Raw genomic sequence first — 16,535 nt, forward strand, 5'->3', positions numbered from 1 at the left:
GACTTGTTCGACCAACTCACCGGATCCCGAGTTTTCTCGAAAATTGATCTTAGAACTGGATACCACCAACTGAAGATCCGAGCCACCGATATTCCAAAAACTGCCTTTACCACCAGATATGGGTTGTATGAGTACAACGTCATGTCATTTGGACTGACAAATGCTCCCGCTTATTTCATGAATCTCATGAATAAGATCTTCATGAACTTCTTGGACAAATTTGTCGTTGTTTTCATCGACGACATTTTGGTCTACTCCAAGTCCGAAGAAGAACATGAACAGCATCTGGAGGTTGTTCTAGAAACCCTGAGACAGCACTAGTTGTACGCCAAGTTTAGCAAGTGTGAGTTTTGGCTGGAAGAAGTTGGATTCCTCGGACACATCTTGTCTGCAGGAGGAATTGCCGTAGATCCCGCCAAGATCAAAACTGTTATGGAATGGAAAGCTCCGACCACACAAACTGAGGTCCGTGCTTTTCTTGGATTAGCCGGATATTACCGCAGATTTGTAGAAGGTTTTTCGAGCATCGCTCGACCAATGACCCAACTGCTGAAAAAGGACAGAAAGTTTGAGTGGACCGACAAGTGTGAAGAGAGCTTTCAACAGCTCAAGAGTAGACTGACAACAGCCCCAATCCTGATCATGCCAGATATCGCAAAGCCCTTTGACGTATATTGCGACGCCTCCAAGACTGGACTTGGATGCGTGCTTATGCAAGAAGGAAAGGTTGTATCCTACCTTTCTAGACAACTCAAGCAACATGAGCAGAACTACCCAACCCACGACCTCGAGCTTGCAGCCGTGGTCTTAGCCTTGAAAGTTTGGCGTCATTACCTCATGGGTAATCGATGCGAGATTTACTCCGACCACAAAAGCCTCAAATACATTTTCACCCAGAAGGAGTTAAACATGAGACAACGCCGATGGATCGAATTGATCAAGGATTACGACATGGAGATTCACTACCACCCCGGCAAGGCCAATGTGGTAGCGGATGCTTTGAGTCGGCTTGCCGTGCAGTTGAACTCCATGCTCGCAACCGAACAGCCTAGTTTGCACCAAGAGTTTGAACAGTTCAGACTTGAACTTGTAAGTGAAGGATTCCTAGCCAGCATCGAATCGCAACCCACCTTGATTGGTCAGATCAAGGAAGCCCGAAGGACAACGCTAGCATTGATGGAATCAAGAAGCAGATAGCCGCGGAAAAGCCCCGGATTCACCATTGACGAAGCCGAGTGCTTTGGTACAAAGAACGCCTCTGCGTACCATCGGACTACGACACGAAACAAGTCATCTGCAAGAAGCGCATGACACCCTTTACTACATCCACCACGGAGGTACCAAGATGTAACATGACCTGAAAGAACAATTTTGGTGGCACGGAATGAAGAGAGAAATCGGTAGCTATATCGCTAAGTGTGACATCTGCCGGCGAGTTAAGGCAGAACACCGAGAGACCCGCCGGACTGTTGCAACCCCTTGATTCCGAGAATGGAAATGGGACTCCGTAGGAATGGACTTTATCACCGGACTGCCCAAATCCAGCAAAGGCAATGATTCCATATGGGTAGTGGTCGATAGATTGACCAAAGTCGCCCATTTCATCGCCGTCAAAACTACCTATCAAGGCCGCACGTTAGCTGAACTCTACATCTCGAGATTTGTCGCGTTGCTTGGAACCCCCAAATCGATAGTGTCGATAGAGGATCACGGTTCACCTCAAGGTTACGCGAGAAAGTGCATGAAGGACTAGGCACTCGCCTAAAATTCAGCACCGCCTATCACCCTCGACCGACGGACAGATCGAGAGAGTAAACCGAGATCTTGGAAGACATGCTTAGAGCATGCGTCTTGGAATACGGATCCAAGTGGGAAGACCGCCTACCTTACGCAGAATTCTCATACAACAATAGTTATCAAGCCAGCCTACGAGATGGCCCCCTTTGAAGCCTTGTACGGAAGGAAGTGCCGTACCCCACTGAACTGGTCGAAGTCGGAGAGAGTCAAGTTTTCGGCCCCGGACGTTCTTCGTGAAGCCGAAGAGAAGGTTCACAAGATCCGTGAGTACCTCAAGACTGCGCAATCCAGACGGAAGAGCTACGCCGACAAGAGACGTCGGGAGATGACCTTTGAGATCGGAGATTTTGTCTATCTCAAAGTATCCCCCTTGAAAGGGATGCAAAGGTTTCAGCTGAAAGGAAAGCTTGCACCTCGCTACGTGGGACCTTTCCAAGTCCTCGGCCGCCGAGGTGAAGTATCTTATCAACTGGAGTTGCCTCGAAGAAATGTCGGCTGTGCACGACGTTTTTCACATCTCACTTCTCCGGAAATGTCTTGAAGTCCCTGAGAAGACCGAAGTGTTCAAGAACATCGATCACCGATCGGTGGATATCAACAAGGATCGACTTACCGCGAAGTGCCGATTCGCATCCTCGAAGAAGCATACGTAACCACCCGCACCCGAAGCATCAAGTTTCTAAAGATCCAATGGAGCAATCATACCAAGGATGAAGCCACACAGGGAACGCGAAGACTTCATGAAGAAGGAGTACCCAGATCTCTTTAGTACCTAACTTTCTTTTTGATCTCGGGACGAGATCTTTTGTAAGGGGGAAGGGTTTGTAACACCCCAAATTTCAATGAAAAAGAAAGTTAGAGAATTCCAGAAAAACAAATTTTCAAACCAACAAAAACTTTTCTTTTGCATATAGTACCATGCATAGGACTTGTGCATTTGAGTGATATGCCATGATGATTGTTATTACTTGTATTTGTTATGCTCTAAAACCCTAGAGTGATCATGTGAAGATCACCAACCAAATAAATCAAAGTGGAAGAAATTCCCATAATTGAAAAACCCTAAAAACCCTCACATATGCCCTATGGCATTTTTATAAATTTTGACCCTAGACCTATTTGGTCTTCACCATTAGTTGAATAATGTTACTAAACACTTATCACAACTTTTGGAACCAAGGTTTCACTTTTCAAATAATTTTCCAACACTTTTCCCACTCACATGTGATGATGACCAAATCTGCCAATTTCAGTCTGATCACCACTTTGAGCCCCTGCAATTCAATTTTCCCAAACCATTCTTTGCTAACTCCTTGCACCATTTCAAAGTCAACATCAAGGTGAACAACTTTGATGAAGACCACCCTGCCAAATTCATCTTTGATCACTAGCTATGCTCACCCAAAGTGGCAACTTTATAATGAGTTCAACAATCTTCACTTAGCCATTTTGGGCCATTTTTGAAATCCAATTTTTCCACCACCACGTTCACCACCCTCCACTGCTTCTCCTCCACCCAACCACTCGCTCGATTCTTGCCGGAGTTGCTCCAATTTGAAGCCCGGAGCCCGCCAGTACCGCACCTCGCCGCCGTCGATTGGAGCCGATCCAGGAGACGCCGCCGGTGCCAGGAGCTTCGCCGTCGTCCACATCGACATCACGCACACTGCCAGCCACCGCGGGAGCCCTGGTTAGCTCTCCCACCCCCTACCCGAGCCGCCGGCGAACCTCTCTCTCGCCGGCGAGACGATGCACCTCAGCCGTTAGATCCCTCTCTAATCCTACGCTCCACGTCGCCCCGTACCGCTTCGGCGTTTAAACGCCGCTGACATGCGGGACCCCCTGTCAGGCAGCCCACGCGGGCACAGACGCGTGGTGGGCTGGCCTTGGGCCTGTTTAAACCATTTCAGCCCGTTAGCTTTTCCCGCCGGCCTGTTTAATTCAAATTCGTTTTAAACATTTTCCAAACATTTTCAATACTGCCCAAACTTTGAAATTAAATAGTTTCCAATTGGCTAAACCAAATTTAGTGAATTTGATATTGTTGGAAAGCCACTGAAATTCTCTATCCAATGCCACTGGCCTCAGGGTCAAATTCTTTGTAGAATTAATGTGACAAAAATAACAAGCCAGGGACTTTTCCCTATTCAAATAATTCTTAAAAATCAACCAAAATAGATATTAAGTTAATTCCAACTCTAATAGCTCACTTTTGACTTACACTAATTGTTTATGCAATAAAATGGTGTGGTCACTTTGCATGATCATGCCATGGTTTAATGAATGGATATGTTGACTAGTTTAACTAGTTGATATTATCCAAAACTATTAGATTTAAATTGTGTGAAGTCTTACACTTCATTTAAACTTGTCTCACATGAATTCATGGGATGTTTGGACCCCTGGTTCCAAACTCTCTTATATGAATTACTTGAGTTTTAAATCAAAGGTAGAGTTATTTAAATGGTATGAGGTGATCCACCTCATTTAAATCATTCTCCCAAATGGTGATGATGATGAACATTTGATCTAGGTCAAGATGAGTTCATCCATGATTGTTGGAGAAATTAAATCTTAAGAAGATTTCAATGAGAGGAAATTATTTCTCAAGAACCCTATGGAAACTATCTTTTACATATAGAATACAAATCCTATTTAAATCCCACAACCCATGCACCCTAGTTTATTTATGTGTGTGCATAGAGTAGTTTGTGTGTTTATTTGTGATGTGTGGAATAGCCATTGAATTAGTGAGTAATTATACTCGTATTCAAATTTAGACGGTAGCACCGGAGATTACGCCGAAGAAGAAGGTTGCTACCAGGAGGAGGAAGAGGAACAGTTTGAGAACTACCAAGGCAAGCTAAATTACTATGCAAGCTTTTATTCTTGCCAAGTGCAAAGCCCCTTGGGGCAAGGCACCATGTCTTACCTTTTCTTATGTGAACCCATCCCAAGTTTTTACTTGTTTTCCAAATGATTTTCCTTTTATAGTTAACTTTGGTCAAAATACAAGTGGTTTTTAGAGTAGGGAGTTAGCCTTTCCAAGCAAAGCAAGGTAGCACCTCTCATGAATTAGAGCTAGTGCTAATGAACTAACCTTAACTACTCTAGATGGGAACTTTGTGATTTTGAAAGGATTTTTAAACCTTGGAATGAAGATGCATTCCATTGAATGAGTTTTGAAGGTGAATATGACCAAGAGAAGATGGTGATTTTTGATAAAACATGATGTGGGTTTGAATGCGATACCTTTCCAATTCTCAAGTACCCCCACAATACCTGATTATGGGTAGGGCTTAACTGGAAGTTTATGCGTCTTAGTATGGGTTCCCTCTAAACAAGCGTCATCGGGGTTATGCCGAAAGCTGCCTCTACCACAAAAGAAACAATATGATATGATGCGAAATGAGGTGAATGTCCGGCCCAAGCCCTGTGCAGTTCCAGTGGTATTGTCTTCACTGGGAGGCCAAGCTCATGGGGAGAGGTGCTCATACTAGGATTCGTAAGTGAAAGGTTATGGTTGATGATCCGCGTACTGTGTTACGATTATTCGGGGAAATCCCGACGGATGAAATCAAATGTTGTGGCACAAGTGTGCAACCTCTGCAGAGTGTAAACCTATTCGAATAGCCGCGTCCACGGTTACGGACGGTTGGAAAGGCCATACAGTTTCCGATGTCATATCTTTGAAAATGATGTTGAAAGGTGATGGTGAATTGACTTGTGGTGAATTGAATTGAAATCACCACTTGAATGGTGGGAATGACACTAATGTTCCCCCTTGGGTTAGTTAGCACTTGAATAAGTTTTTCTCAAAACTTTGTGAACCAAAACTAGCTTTATGCAAATAAACTAGAGCTTAGCAAACCCTACTAGAATGTCTAGCACTTTTTCTTGAATTAGTTTGCGAGTACTCAACGTACTCACGGCTTTGTCCCTGGCTATTCAAATGGCCAGAGTATGAAGATGAACAAGGAGATGACCAGCAGGATGCCTACGACAACTAAGCGCCTTCCGACGTCAAGCGTTGGCCTGTGGACTAGAGAGTCCTTGTATCTTACGCTTCCGCTATGTTGAACTATGAACTTGTGTTTGTTCGTTGATCAATAGATCAGCTATTCGTGTAATATGGATCATGTGATTCCAATTTGTAAGACTTATGGGTTGTAATGAATGATGACTGTGATACTTAACTATTATGCCTCGCAACAACAATAGTCCTGGGATTGCGATGTATGACATAATAGGCATTCGGACTTAAAAAATCCGGGTGTTGACACCACGCCACCCTATGGTGTGGCCGCCTCGCGTCCCCTCTTCGTCTCCTCTTCGGTGTTCTGGAAGGCTCCGTGGAAAATAAGACCGTGGGCTTTTGTTTCGTCCAATTCCGAGAATATTTCCTGTGTAGGATTTCTGAAACCAAAAACAGCAGAAAACAGGAACTGGCGCTTCGGCATCTTGTTAATAGGTTAGTACCGGAAAATGCATCAAAATGATGTAAAGTGTATATAAAACATGTGAGTATTGTCATAAAACTAGCATGGAACATAAGAAATTATAGATACGTTTGAGACGTATCACTAGGTTTTCCTTTTACCGGTCTCAAGGTGGTTGTTGGGAGACCGGGTTATAGGATAGATTGCCGCATTATCAAGAGGGGATTTCGGTTGAGAAACTTGATCGCATTGTCTTAGGGAGCTAAAAATACTTTGCATACTTCGCATCCCTATATTGTTGTTGCTTCTTGGTGTTTCTCTTTGTGAGATTCTTGAGCATGTTGCTAGCTTTTCAACAAGCCCAAGTTCACCGGAAATGGAATCCGTATGCATCTTCTTTTGTGCTTTCGAGTTTGGAGGTCTTACTGGTCCTTCTTTTAGGGAGGTTTCATACCACTCCTTATTTGATATTTTACATCTAGCTATTTTTTGGGTCTTATAGACTCTATTATATAGAGCTTGTTATTAGCTTCTCAAAACCCCAAGTTTGCAAAAATCGGAGTCTGGATGCAAGAGTTATCATCGTTTTCGTATTCTGTTTAGATTTCCATCGTAGAAACCGGAAGTGCCGGTTTCCCCGCCGAAACCATTCCGGCGTGCCAAATTGTTTTCGGTATATGCCGACTGGCGTACTAGTACATAATTCCGACGAAACCGAAATGATTCCAGCAAGCTGAAATGATTCCGACGTGGGAACTGGCATGCCATTTCGGCATGGAAACCGGTGTGCCAGTTTCCTTGCCGGTTTCACTTTTTGGTTCCGGCATAGAAACCGGCGGCTGCCTGAATTTTTCGTCATTGTCTGCTCGTTTTTTGCCCCAAACGATCATATTTTGAGGGGCTATAAAAGGGGCTTCTTCCCCAAAGGTTTTCTAGGGTTCGTGAGCTTATTTTCTCCCACCATTGTTGACCTTCTTGAGCTTGCTTTCTATCTCATCCCTCCTATGATTCTTGCATCTTTTTAAGGGCTTTGAAAGAGGAGATATAGATCTACAACCTCCACCAATCCATTCCTCCTCTAAGTGGGGGGGGAACTCTTGGGATCTAGATCTTGGAGTCATTGGTTGACCTCCACCATTTTTCTTCCTCTCTAGTTCCTCCATAGCATTTGTTGCTTTGGTGGGATTTGAGAGAGAAGGATTTGAGCGCTTTTCTTGATGTTCTTGCTTTGCATCATTGCATTGTGTTGAGCTCTCCAATAGGATTAGTTCGAGTGAGAGACTGTGACCTTATTACTCTTGGAGGGGTGACCTCCTAGTTGTTGAGCCACGAGGTGATAAGCAAAATTTAAACCTAACGTGAAACTTGCAAGATCTAGCCGAGGTAGAAGACCACGATGATTACCACTAGACGCGTAGGTGCGGAAACTCAATGAAGTGCGTCGGGGCAGTGTAGATCATCCGATCATCCCATGATCCAATCTGATCGAATCTTGCGATCGTTGAAGCGCTGAACGTACAACGTCTCTGTCGGTATCCACAGGTACAAGGAGGAGCGCCGACGGTGGACTGCTAGGACCAGTACGGTGGCTGGACTGAATGGGGGTTAGGGTTCCAACTCATGGACTGGTCTAACCATCTGCCCTCTGGGCAGCCTACGCCCCACTTATATAGAGGGTGATAATGGGCTCTCCCTCCACAACACTTGTGGAGTGACAGTGGGCTTAATCAACGATTTCGTCCTAGCCACTAATTCACTTACTCTAATCACCACGAGTCCAACTCACCGATTCAGCCCGTGCCCGATTCGGGTCCAACCCAAACCACTTGCTCCCACTCCTAAGTGTGTGACCCCGCAGGCTCATGACGACTTGGACACGATTGGAGTCTCACTCTCTATCGATCAGTCGGTAGCGGCTCCTAGCAGAACATGCTAACTCCCAAGTCCCATAGTGTCGTGATGACATGCCTTTCCCATGCGACTTACGTCTGAGTCCGTTTTGCCTCACGATATACCTTGTCGAGATATAGGCGAATTATCGCCATCCCTTTAATAACTCAACTCTCTTCTCAATCTGTGATATGTGATTCACTCGACTAATACTTTGTCGATCTCCTTGGTTAACACTTAACTGAGTCGTGCACGGCCATGCTTTCCAAATCATATCACTTGAGAGGTCCTAGAGAATATCTCCAGTTGGTGGAGTAAAATCCCATCTTGGTTATCCATGTCACGCAACTTGCTTCATAGTCAGCCTGAACCCTGCCTTTATAATTGTCCTGTTACGGAACAACGTTTGGCAGAACCTAAGCCGGTTCATCCACAACTCGGATCATGCGATAAACTCAGGTCTAAGGATTACATTAATTGAGACATACGGGTCTATCCGAATCATGCTAAACTCTTTAGCTGAATCCATGTAGGTTGGAATAGCATCAACATGCCCATGACAAGTGGAACCGAGTCATCAACCGATATACACATTAGCCTAAGTAGTGTGTCCAGCACAACTTAGATGACTAAGGATAATATAGTATGAACAACATGAATACACAATTCCACAATGGAATCACATATTCAATGATGCATATCAGATGTTCATACAAGGACAACTTAATAACTTTATGAATACATTGGGAATTACATCACACATAATTGCCTCTAGGGCATATTCCCAATGTGTTGCATCATCTCTATGTTAGAACGTGATACCCATATGACTGTTTATCTTATACATGTTAAAGTTATTTTCCTCATATCGCATTGATGAATTGCTATTGCCCACTACAACTTAAAAGAGAGAATAGTCAAGTGAATCCATGAACACCGGTCCAATTTAATCACAAGAAACACATTTCCATTACTTTTATCTTACTTTTTATTTGTAACACTATTTTAATCTAAAATACAAAAATATTTATCTTTCTTATTTGCACAAAACCCCAAAACAAACAAACCTTTGCCGCTTTTACTTAGTTTATTATACTTGTTTAGTTTACTTTACTTTACTTTAATTGCTACTTTATTTACTTTAGTTACACGAAACCTTGTGTTTGACAACCACACGGTGAAGGTGGGGACACAAGGCTTTATTTTATTTCGCATGATTGCTAGAAGAAGAGAGAGAGACAGATAACTCCTTATTCTATTTCCCGAGAGTTCGATATAACCCTCGAGTCATTCTTGTGAGAAAAATATTCTGCTGACACAACACTCTGCATTGTAGTCCCAACGTCATCACCGGCATGTGTGGATGATGATCCCAATACGTAGCCGGCATGTGTCTTGCCGGTTACTATTTAGGGGTCACCAGTGAAGATGCTCTAAATACATATGTAAAATATGAAACACCAAACCCACTAGCTAGGTACATCATATGCGCTTTGTGTGTTGCTCAAACTTAAATTCAATGTTTGCACTATGACCAGCAAAGCCCATTGCCGCATGTACTCGATCCCATCGACGATTCGTAGCTCACGTTGTGCCGCCACGTTGAGCCACGCGCCAAACGGCAGAGGAATCTCGCCCTGCTGTTCTTTCCGGCGCCGGAGTACATGCGTGGCTCGCTCCCTGTAGGGGTGGCCGTGCCAACTCTCCCCTACATACGCCGAATTTCATTCGCTCGACGATTGGCTGCCGAGACCTCGATCGTCGCCGGCGACAACAGCCCCGTGGCCGCGAGGTTACAGATTTCAGGGCGAGAAACGACATCCATGTACGATAATTGCGTGCATGGCGCCAGCGGGACTCTAAAAAATATGAAGTGATTCCATTCCATTTCTGAGGCTGCTTTGCCATTTTCTGCGTGGCCACTGACCAGCCACAGCCAGTAGTGGGCATACATGGCCAAACCAAAACAGGTTGTTGCCAAGGAACAATTGTCGTTTGGGTTTGGCACACCGCAATTATTTCCCAGGTAGCTAGCTAGGTCGATTCCGTGACCCGTCCTGCACTGCAAGTTGGGCGCCAGTTTGCCGGTCTGCACTGCAGCAAGCTGAAGCCGGGAGAACAAAAGGAAATCAAGCGAGTATCTTTCTAGGTGTTACTACTATATCCCAGTGCTTTGGGGCCATGGATCATCTTGACGACGAGTCGTTCTTGGACGCGCTCATGTCGCTCCGGGGAGAGGCGGTGCCGCCGCCGACGACGACCATGAGGGCGCCGTGGCAAGCGTACCCGTCGCCGGCTGGCGGCATGATGGCGAGCGACCTCCTCTTCTATGGAAGCGAGAGCGCCGCCGAAGCGAGGAGGAACCACGACGTGTCGGCGCCGTTCCAGGACCTGCTTGCTCCCGTGCCGCCGGCCGCGCCTCCGCACCCGCACGCGCGGGACGAGTTCAACTTCGACTGCTTGAGTGAAGTGTGCAACCCATACAAGAGCTGCGTCGGAGGCGTTTCGTTGCAGGTCGATGCGCCTGGCCAGGCGTTTGCTCATCCCCTCCACGACGCCATGGAGGAGGACGGCACCAGCGGCGATAAGCTGCATCCCGGTGATGGCTCGTCGTCCTCACAGACGGTGTTCATGTTCGGAGGTGTAGGCCATGGGGAGATGACCGGCATGATCAGAGGCGTCTCAGACACCCACCCTAGGAGCAAGCATCTCCACGGCGGAGGTCCGTCGAAGAACCTCATGGCCGAGAGGCGGCGGCGGAAGCGGCTCAACGACCGCCTCTCCATGCTCCGCTCCATCGTCCCCAAGATTAGCAAGGTTCGTGTGAACTAATGATACATTGCTGATTCCTTGTTGTCCTCTGAGTCCCTTCCTGACCTAATAATTTAATTAACCTGGCTTCTTGATTTCTGACGACGTCTGAGTGTCTGACTGATGATCGATCAATCGAGCTGCAGATGGATAGGACTTCGATTCTCGGGGACACCATAGACTACGTGAAGGAGCTCACGGAGCGTATCAAAACACTGGAGGAGGAGATCGGCGCCACGCCCGAGGAGCTGAACCTTCTGAACGCAGGGAAGAATTTCTTCGGTGATAGCAACGACGACGTGCCGATGAGGAATTCCACCAAGGTAGTATAAGTTAAATATATGTACGCGTGCTGCAGGTACAGATTTATTACACGATCGATCGAGACATCGAGACTAAGTGCTCTTTGTAAATCAACCGTTATTAGCAGTTTGTCGTCGAGAAGAAGGGCGACGGCGGCACGAGCATCGACATCTGCTGCGCGACAAGCCCTGGCGTGCTGCTCTCGACGGTGAGCGCACTGGAGGTGCTAGGGCTGGAGATCGAGCAATGCGTCGTCAGCTGCTTCAGTGACTTCGGCATGCAAGCGTCCTGCTCACAGGTAAGCAACCGATTAATCGCGGGCTCAATTTCTGAAACAGTTCTTCCCTCGAGCTAATTAAATTTGCCGTGTCGTTCGAACTTATCTATCTTTGATTCTGTTGTGCGTAATCTAATTCGATCGTTCACGCATGCCCTAACGACAGGAGGAAGGAAAGAGGCAAGTGGTAAGCACCGACGCGATCAAGCAGGCAGTGTACAGGAGTGCGGGCTATGGCGGAACGTGTCTCTAGCTAGCTAGAGATCGACCCCGTCAATTCATCAAGCATGAAGAGCAATATGTTCATAATCGTCGATGACTGTGAGTTGAGTGCTTGGTTTGCATATATTTGCTTGAACTTTTATTGAGACATGTAGTTAATTGCATGATTTAATGTAGAGTGCTCATCTTAATGAAGAGACGTGAGTAAGTTCACCTGTTGTTATCATGTAGAGTGTTCATCTGTTGAAGATACATGAGTATGTGTTACAGTAAGTTCACCTGTTGTACCGGATTGTAATCGTTGATTCGTAGGGTGTGTCTCTGTGTGTGATGCATGTATTGAGTGGAGTATTGGATTTGGCCGACATTGAAAGATACCGATTGTTGCTGTTTTTGGTTGCACAGTGTTACGGATTCTTGTCTCTTCTGAATGTTTAGCTGTTTCCTGACACGAATGGTTCGTCATGTTTTGTCTCGGCCATCTTATGGGCCGGCATATATGAACAAAAACATAGTTGAACGATTGTGTACGTGGGGGCAGTCCGCACAAAAGAACAAGCTCTGAAGAGTAACTGTCATACTGTAAAGTACTCAATATGTGGATGCCGGAACAGGCAAGGTGATCCCTCCATTGATCCGTTCCATCAGGCTAGCTTAATGGTTCACGGAAGCATACAATTGTAAGTACTATATATATGCATTTTGCATCATGACATATTGACATTCATATATATCGAAGTGAATCGTTATTTTATGGTCACAAGTGATATGATAGAACTGAAGATGAACATGCACGAGTATTCAACGGGAGGTTTAACCTTTAATTTTAAAAGAAGAAACCGCCACGTGAAATTTGACAGAAAAGGATGAGTGCAAAACTTAATTTCACGGCAAATACTATACATAAATAATATATGTAGATCATTATTCCTTGTAACTTTCTAGGGACGTATATTTACATCTGCTATTGTTGAACTACACAGATTGTCTTTTTTTGTGCTTTTCTACTAGCAGGTTTCAAAAAGAACAATGTCCTGACTTTAAATATTGAGCAAAAAATATATAATGGATTGAAAAAACACTAAAATGATTGTGAGAAACTACCAAAACTGAAAATTATTTCAAAGTCGTATGGAGACATTATTTTCTTTTTTCTTTCGAATAGGAGAACGTAGTCCCAGCCTCTGCATCAAAATGATGCACACGGCTTTCTTTATTGCAGGGTTATAGTATCACAACAAATTACAAGTCATGGATTGCATAAAGTTGCAACATGGACCAGCCAACGAAAAACAAGTATAGAATCTAATCATCTTGGATTCTAAGCGATTGGCGTCAGCCACCCTGGTTGAAGATAGTCTGAACGACCGCCATCAGACGATTGCAACTAGAATCTATATGTTCCTGCTGCTCTACAGGAAGGAGGAAAGACCACATGTGTATCCAATACAAAGCCCTATAAATATCCTGCACAAAATGGGGAGCCATTGTCTTGTTAAACGCCTGGATGCTTGTCTCATTTATAAGGAAGGTGATTTTATCGTATGATGATTGGAGCCAAGCTAGGATTATCGAAGAACTCATATTCACTACATCATCGATCCCATTGCTATCCTGGTAACAATACATCTTGGCATGAAATTCTTTATTTGCTAATATTGCGGTTCTTGCAAAGATCTTTTAAAAACAAAACTCTTTATTGCTTATGTGAGTAAGTTGAGATGATGCATATAATAGGGTGTATATAAAATCATGTTCGTGATTCACCAATCCCAAACATGTCTATTAGCAATTTATTGCATATCAATTCCTCACTTTGCTCTCATGTGCAATATTGTTGAAATTGCAATTTGAATGTTTCGTATGATATTCGTTGCCTTTCTCAATATATTTCAAGCTTTAGTTCCCTTATAGTTAATTATGATGATTTTGAGATTTTGTTGGTTGAGGTTCATTAATATACCATTAGTGGAAAAAGGACCCATTGGGTATATATGCTTTTAAGAAAAAAATCCTTTTGGTATATTTTATGCTTCCTCTTGGATATCATGTCTTCTTTTATTTCAAATAATATTTTGTGTGTTCATGTTTTTTGTCCACTTAGAAAATTATATACATAAAAGTGTTAATCTCTAGCCTTGGTATCCTTGTTCCTTGCTGACCATCTTTGTTATCCATTTAGTTTTTGGTGGTGGTGGTAAGAACTTGATTTATGAGTGTTTGGTCTACTTTGATTGCATCTTCATGCACTCAAATCTCATGAATGTTTTTGGGCTCACGTTTGACTATTGATTATTATCAATACTCTATTTCTTGTTTGTCTTCTAAATGTTTTAGAGGGATTTAGGATTTCATGTTTGTGCATATTGTATTCAAATGCAATAATCCTAATTTATGCGCGAATCTTGGGGAGCTTCCTTATTTCATTTAGATCACTATCTTTTTCTATCATGACATCTTGTTTTTGTCCAATTGGTTCTTTGGATCTTTTGATTACTTGCTTCATTCGTTGAAGTTTCTTCACCTTGTTATATTTTGCAATCTTTGTGAAGGAGATATGCCCTAGAGGCAATAATAAAGTGGTTATTATTAATATCTTTATGTTTATGATAAACGTTTATATATCATGCTATAATTGTATTAACCGAAACATTAGTACATGTGTGATATGTAGACAAACAAGAAGTCCCTAGTATGCCTCTTAAACTAGCTTGTTGATTAATGGATGATTAGTTTCATAATCATGAACATTGGATGTTATTAATAACAAGGTTATGTCATTGAGTGAATGATGTAATGGACACACCCAATTAAGCGTAGCATAAGATCTCGTCATTAAGTTATTTGCTATAAGCTTTCGATACATAGTTACCTAGTCCTTATGACCATGAGATCATATAAATCACTTATACCGGAAAGGTACTTTGATTACACCAAACACCACTGCGTAAATGGGTGGCTATAAAGGTGGGATTAAGTATCCGGAAAGTATGAGTTGAGGCATATGGATCAACAGTGGGATTTGTCCATCCCGATGACGGATAGATATACTCTGGGCCCTCTCGGTGGAATGTCGTCTAATGTCTTGCAAGCATATGAATGAGTTCATAAGAGACCACATACCACGGTACGAGTAAAGAGTACTTGTCAGGAGACGAGGTTGAACAAGGTATAGAGTGATACCGAAGATCAAACCTCGGACAAGTAAAATATCGCGAGACAAAGGGAATTGGTAATATATGTGTATGGTTCATTCGATCACTAAAGTCATCGTTGAATATGTGGGAGCCATTATGGATCTCCGTATCCCGCTATTGGTTATTGGTCGGAGTGAGTACTCAACCATGTCCGCATAGTTCTCGAACCGTAGGGTGACACACTTAAAGTTGGATGTTGAAATGGTAGCACTTGAATTATGGAATGGAGTTCGAATATTTGTTCGGAGTCCCGGATGAGATCCCGGACATCACGAGGAGTTCCGGAATGGTCCGGAGAATAAGATTCATATATAGGATGTCATTTTATGTGAAATAAAATGTCGCGGAAGGTTCTATGGAAGGTTCTAGAAGGTTCTAGAAAAGTCCGGAAGAAACCACCAAGGAAGGTGGAGTCCACAAGGGACTCCACCTCCATGGCCGGCCAGCCCTAGTGGGGGTGGAGTCCCAAGTGGACTCCACCATAGGGGCCGGCCACCCCCCACATGGGAGGTGGGAATCCCACCTTTGGGTGGGAGTCCTAGTTGGGCTAGGTTTGCCCCCTCCTATGGAAGGTTTTGGTTTCGGGTCTTATTCGAAGACTTGGACACCAACACTTGGGATCCACCTATATAATGAGGGGCCAAGGGAGGGGGCCGGCCACCCCAAGACCACAAGCTGGCCGCCCCATTGAAGTGGCCGGCCACCCTCCCAAACCCTAGCCGCCCCCCTCTCCTCCATATAGCCCGCGTAGCTTAGCGAAGCTCCGCCGGACTTCTTCACCGCCACCGACACCACGCCGTCGTGCTGTCGGATTCAAGAGGAGCTACTACTTCCGCTGCCCGCTGGAACGGGGAGGTGGACGTCGTCTTCATCAACAACCGAACGTGTGACCGAGCACGGAGGTGCTGCCCGTTCGTGGCGCCAGGAACCGATCGTGATCAAGATCTTCTACGCGCTTTTGCAAGCGGCAAGTGATCGTCTACCGCAGCAACAAGAGCCTCATCTTGTAGGCTTTGGAATCTCTTCAAGGGTGAGACTCGATACCCCCTCGTTGCTACCGTCTTCTAGATTGCATCTTGGCTTGGATTGCGTGTTCGCGGTAGGAAAATTTTTGTTTTCTATGCAACGTTATCCTACAAAGTGGTATCGAGCCGTGTCTATGCATAGATGGTTGCACGAGTAGAACACAATGGTTTGTGGGCGTTGATGCTCTTGTTATCTTTAGTTTGAGTACTTTGCATCTTTGTGGCATAGTGGGATGAAGCGGCTCGGACTAACTTTACATGACCGCGTTCATGAGACTTGTTCCTCGTTCGACATGCAACTTGTATTGCATAAGAGGCTTTGCGGGTGTCTGTCTCTCCTACTATAGTGAAGATTCAATTTACTCTTCTATTGAAAACATTAGTATCAACGTTGTGGTTCATGTTCGTAGGTAGATTAGATCTCTCTCGAAAACCCTAAACCACGTAAAATATGCAAACCAAATTAGAGACGTCTAACTTGTTTTTGCAGGGTTTGGTGATGTGATATGGCCATAATGTGATGATGAATATGTATGAGATGATCATTATTGTATTGTGGCAACCGGCAGGAGCC

The 16,535-nt window shown here is 44.4% G+C and overlaps 1 protein-coding gene across 2 annotated transcripts; it reads left to right on the forward strand.

The window, feature by feature from the left end:
- The first annotated feature begins 10,065 nt into the window (after positions 1 to 10,065).
- Positions 10,066 to 12,141, forward strand: LOC127297151 (transcription factor BHLH3-like). 2 transcript variants are annotated; one of them, XM_051327444.2, is made up of 4 exons: positions 10,066 to 10,943; positions 11,084 to 11,260; positions 11,365 to 11,538; positions 11,684 to 12,141. In XM_051327444.2, the coding sequence occupies exons 1-4, from the start codon at positions 10,308 to 10,310 to the stop codon at positions 11,768 to 11,770; spliced, it is 1,074 nt and encodes a 357-aa protein (XP_051183404.1). In that variant the 5' UTR covers positions 10,066 to 10,307; the 3' UTR covers positions 11,771 to 12,141. The 2 variants fall into 2 exon arrangements, with proteins under 2 accessions (XP_051183404.1, XP_051183405.1); XM_051327445.2 differs by having other exon boundaries at positions 10,070 to 10,943; positions 11,368 to 11,538.
- The last annotated feature ends 4,394 nt before the right edge of the window (positions 12,142 to 16,535 follow it).

The sequence above is a fragment of the Lolium perenne genome, chromosome 4, assembly GCF_019359855.2.
Source record: "Lolium perenne isolate Kyuss_39 chromosome 4, Kyuss_2.0, whole genome shotgun sequence".
Taxonomy (NCBI): domain Eukaryota; kingdom Viridiplantae; phylum Streptophyta; class Magnoliopsida; order Poales; family Poaceae; genus Lolium; species Lolium perenne.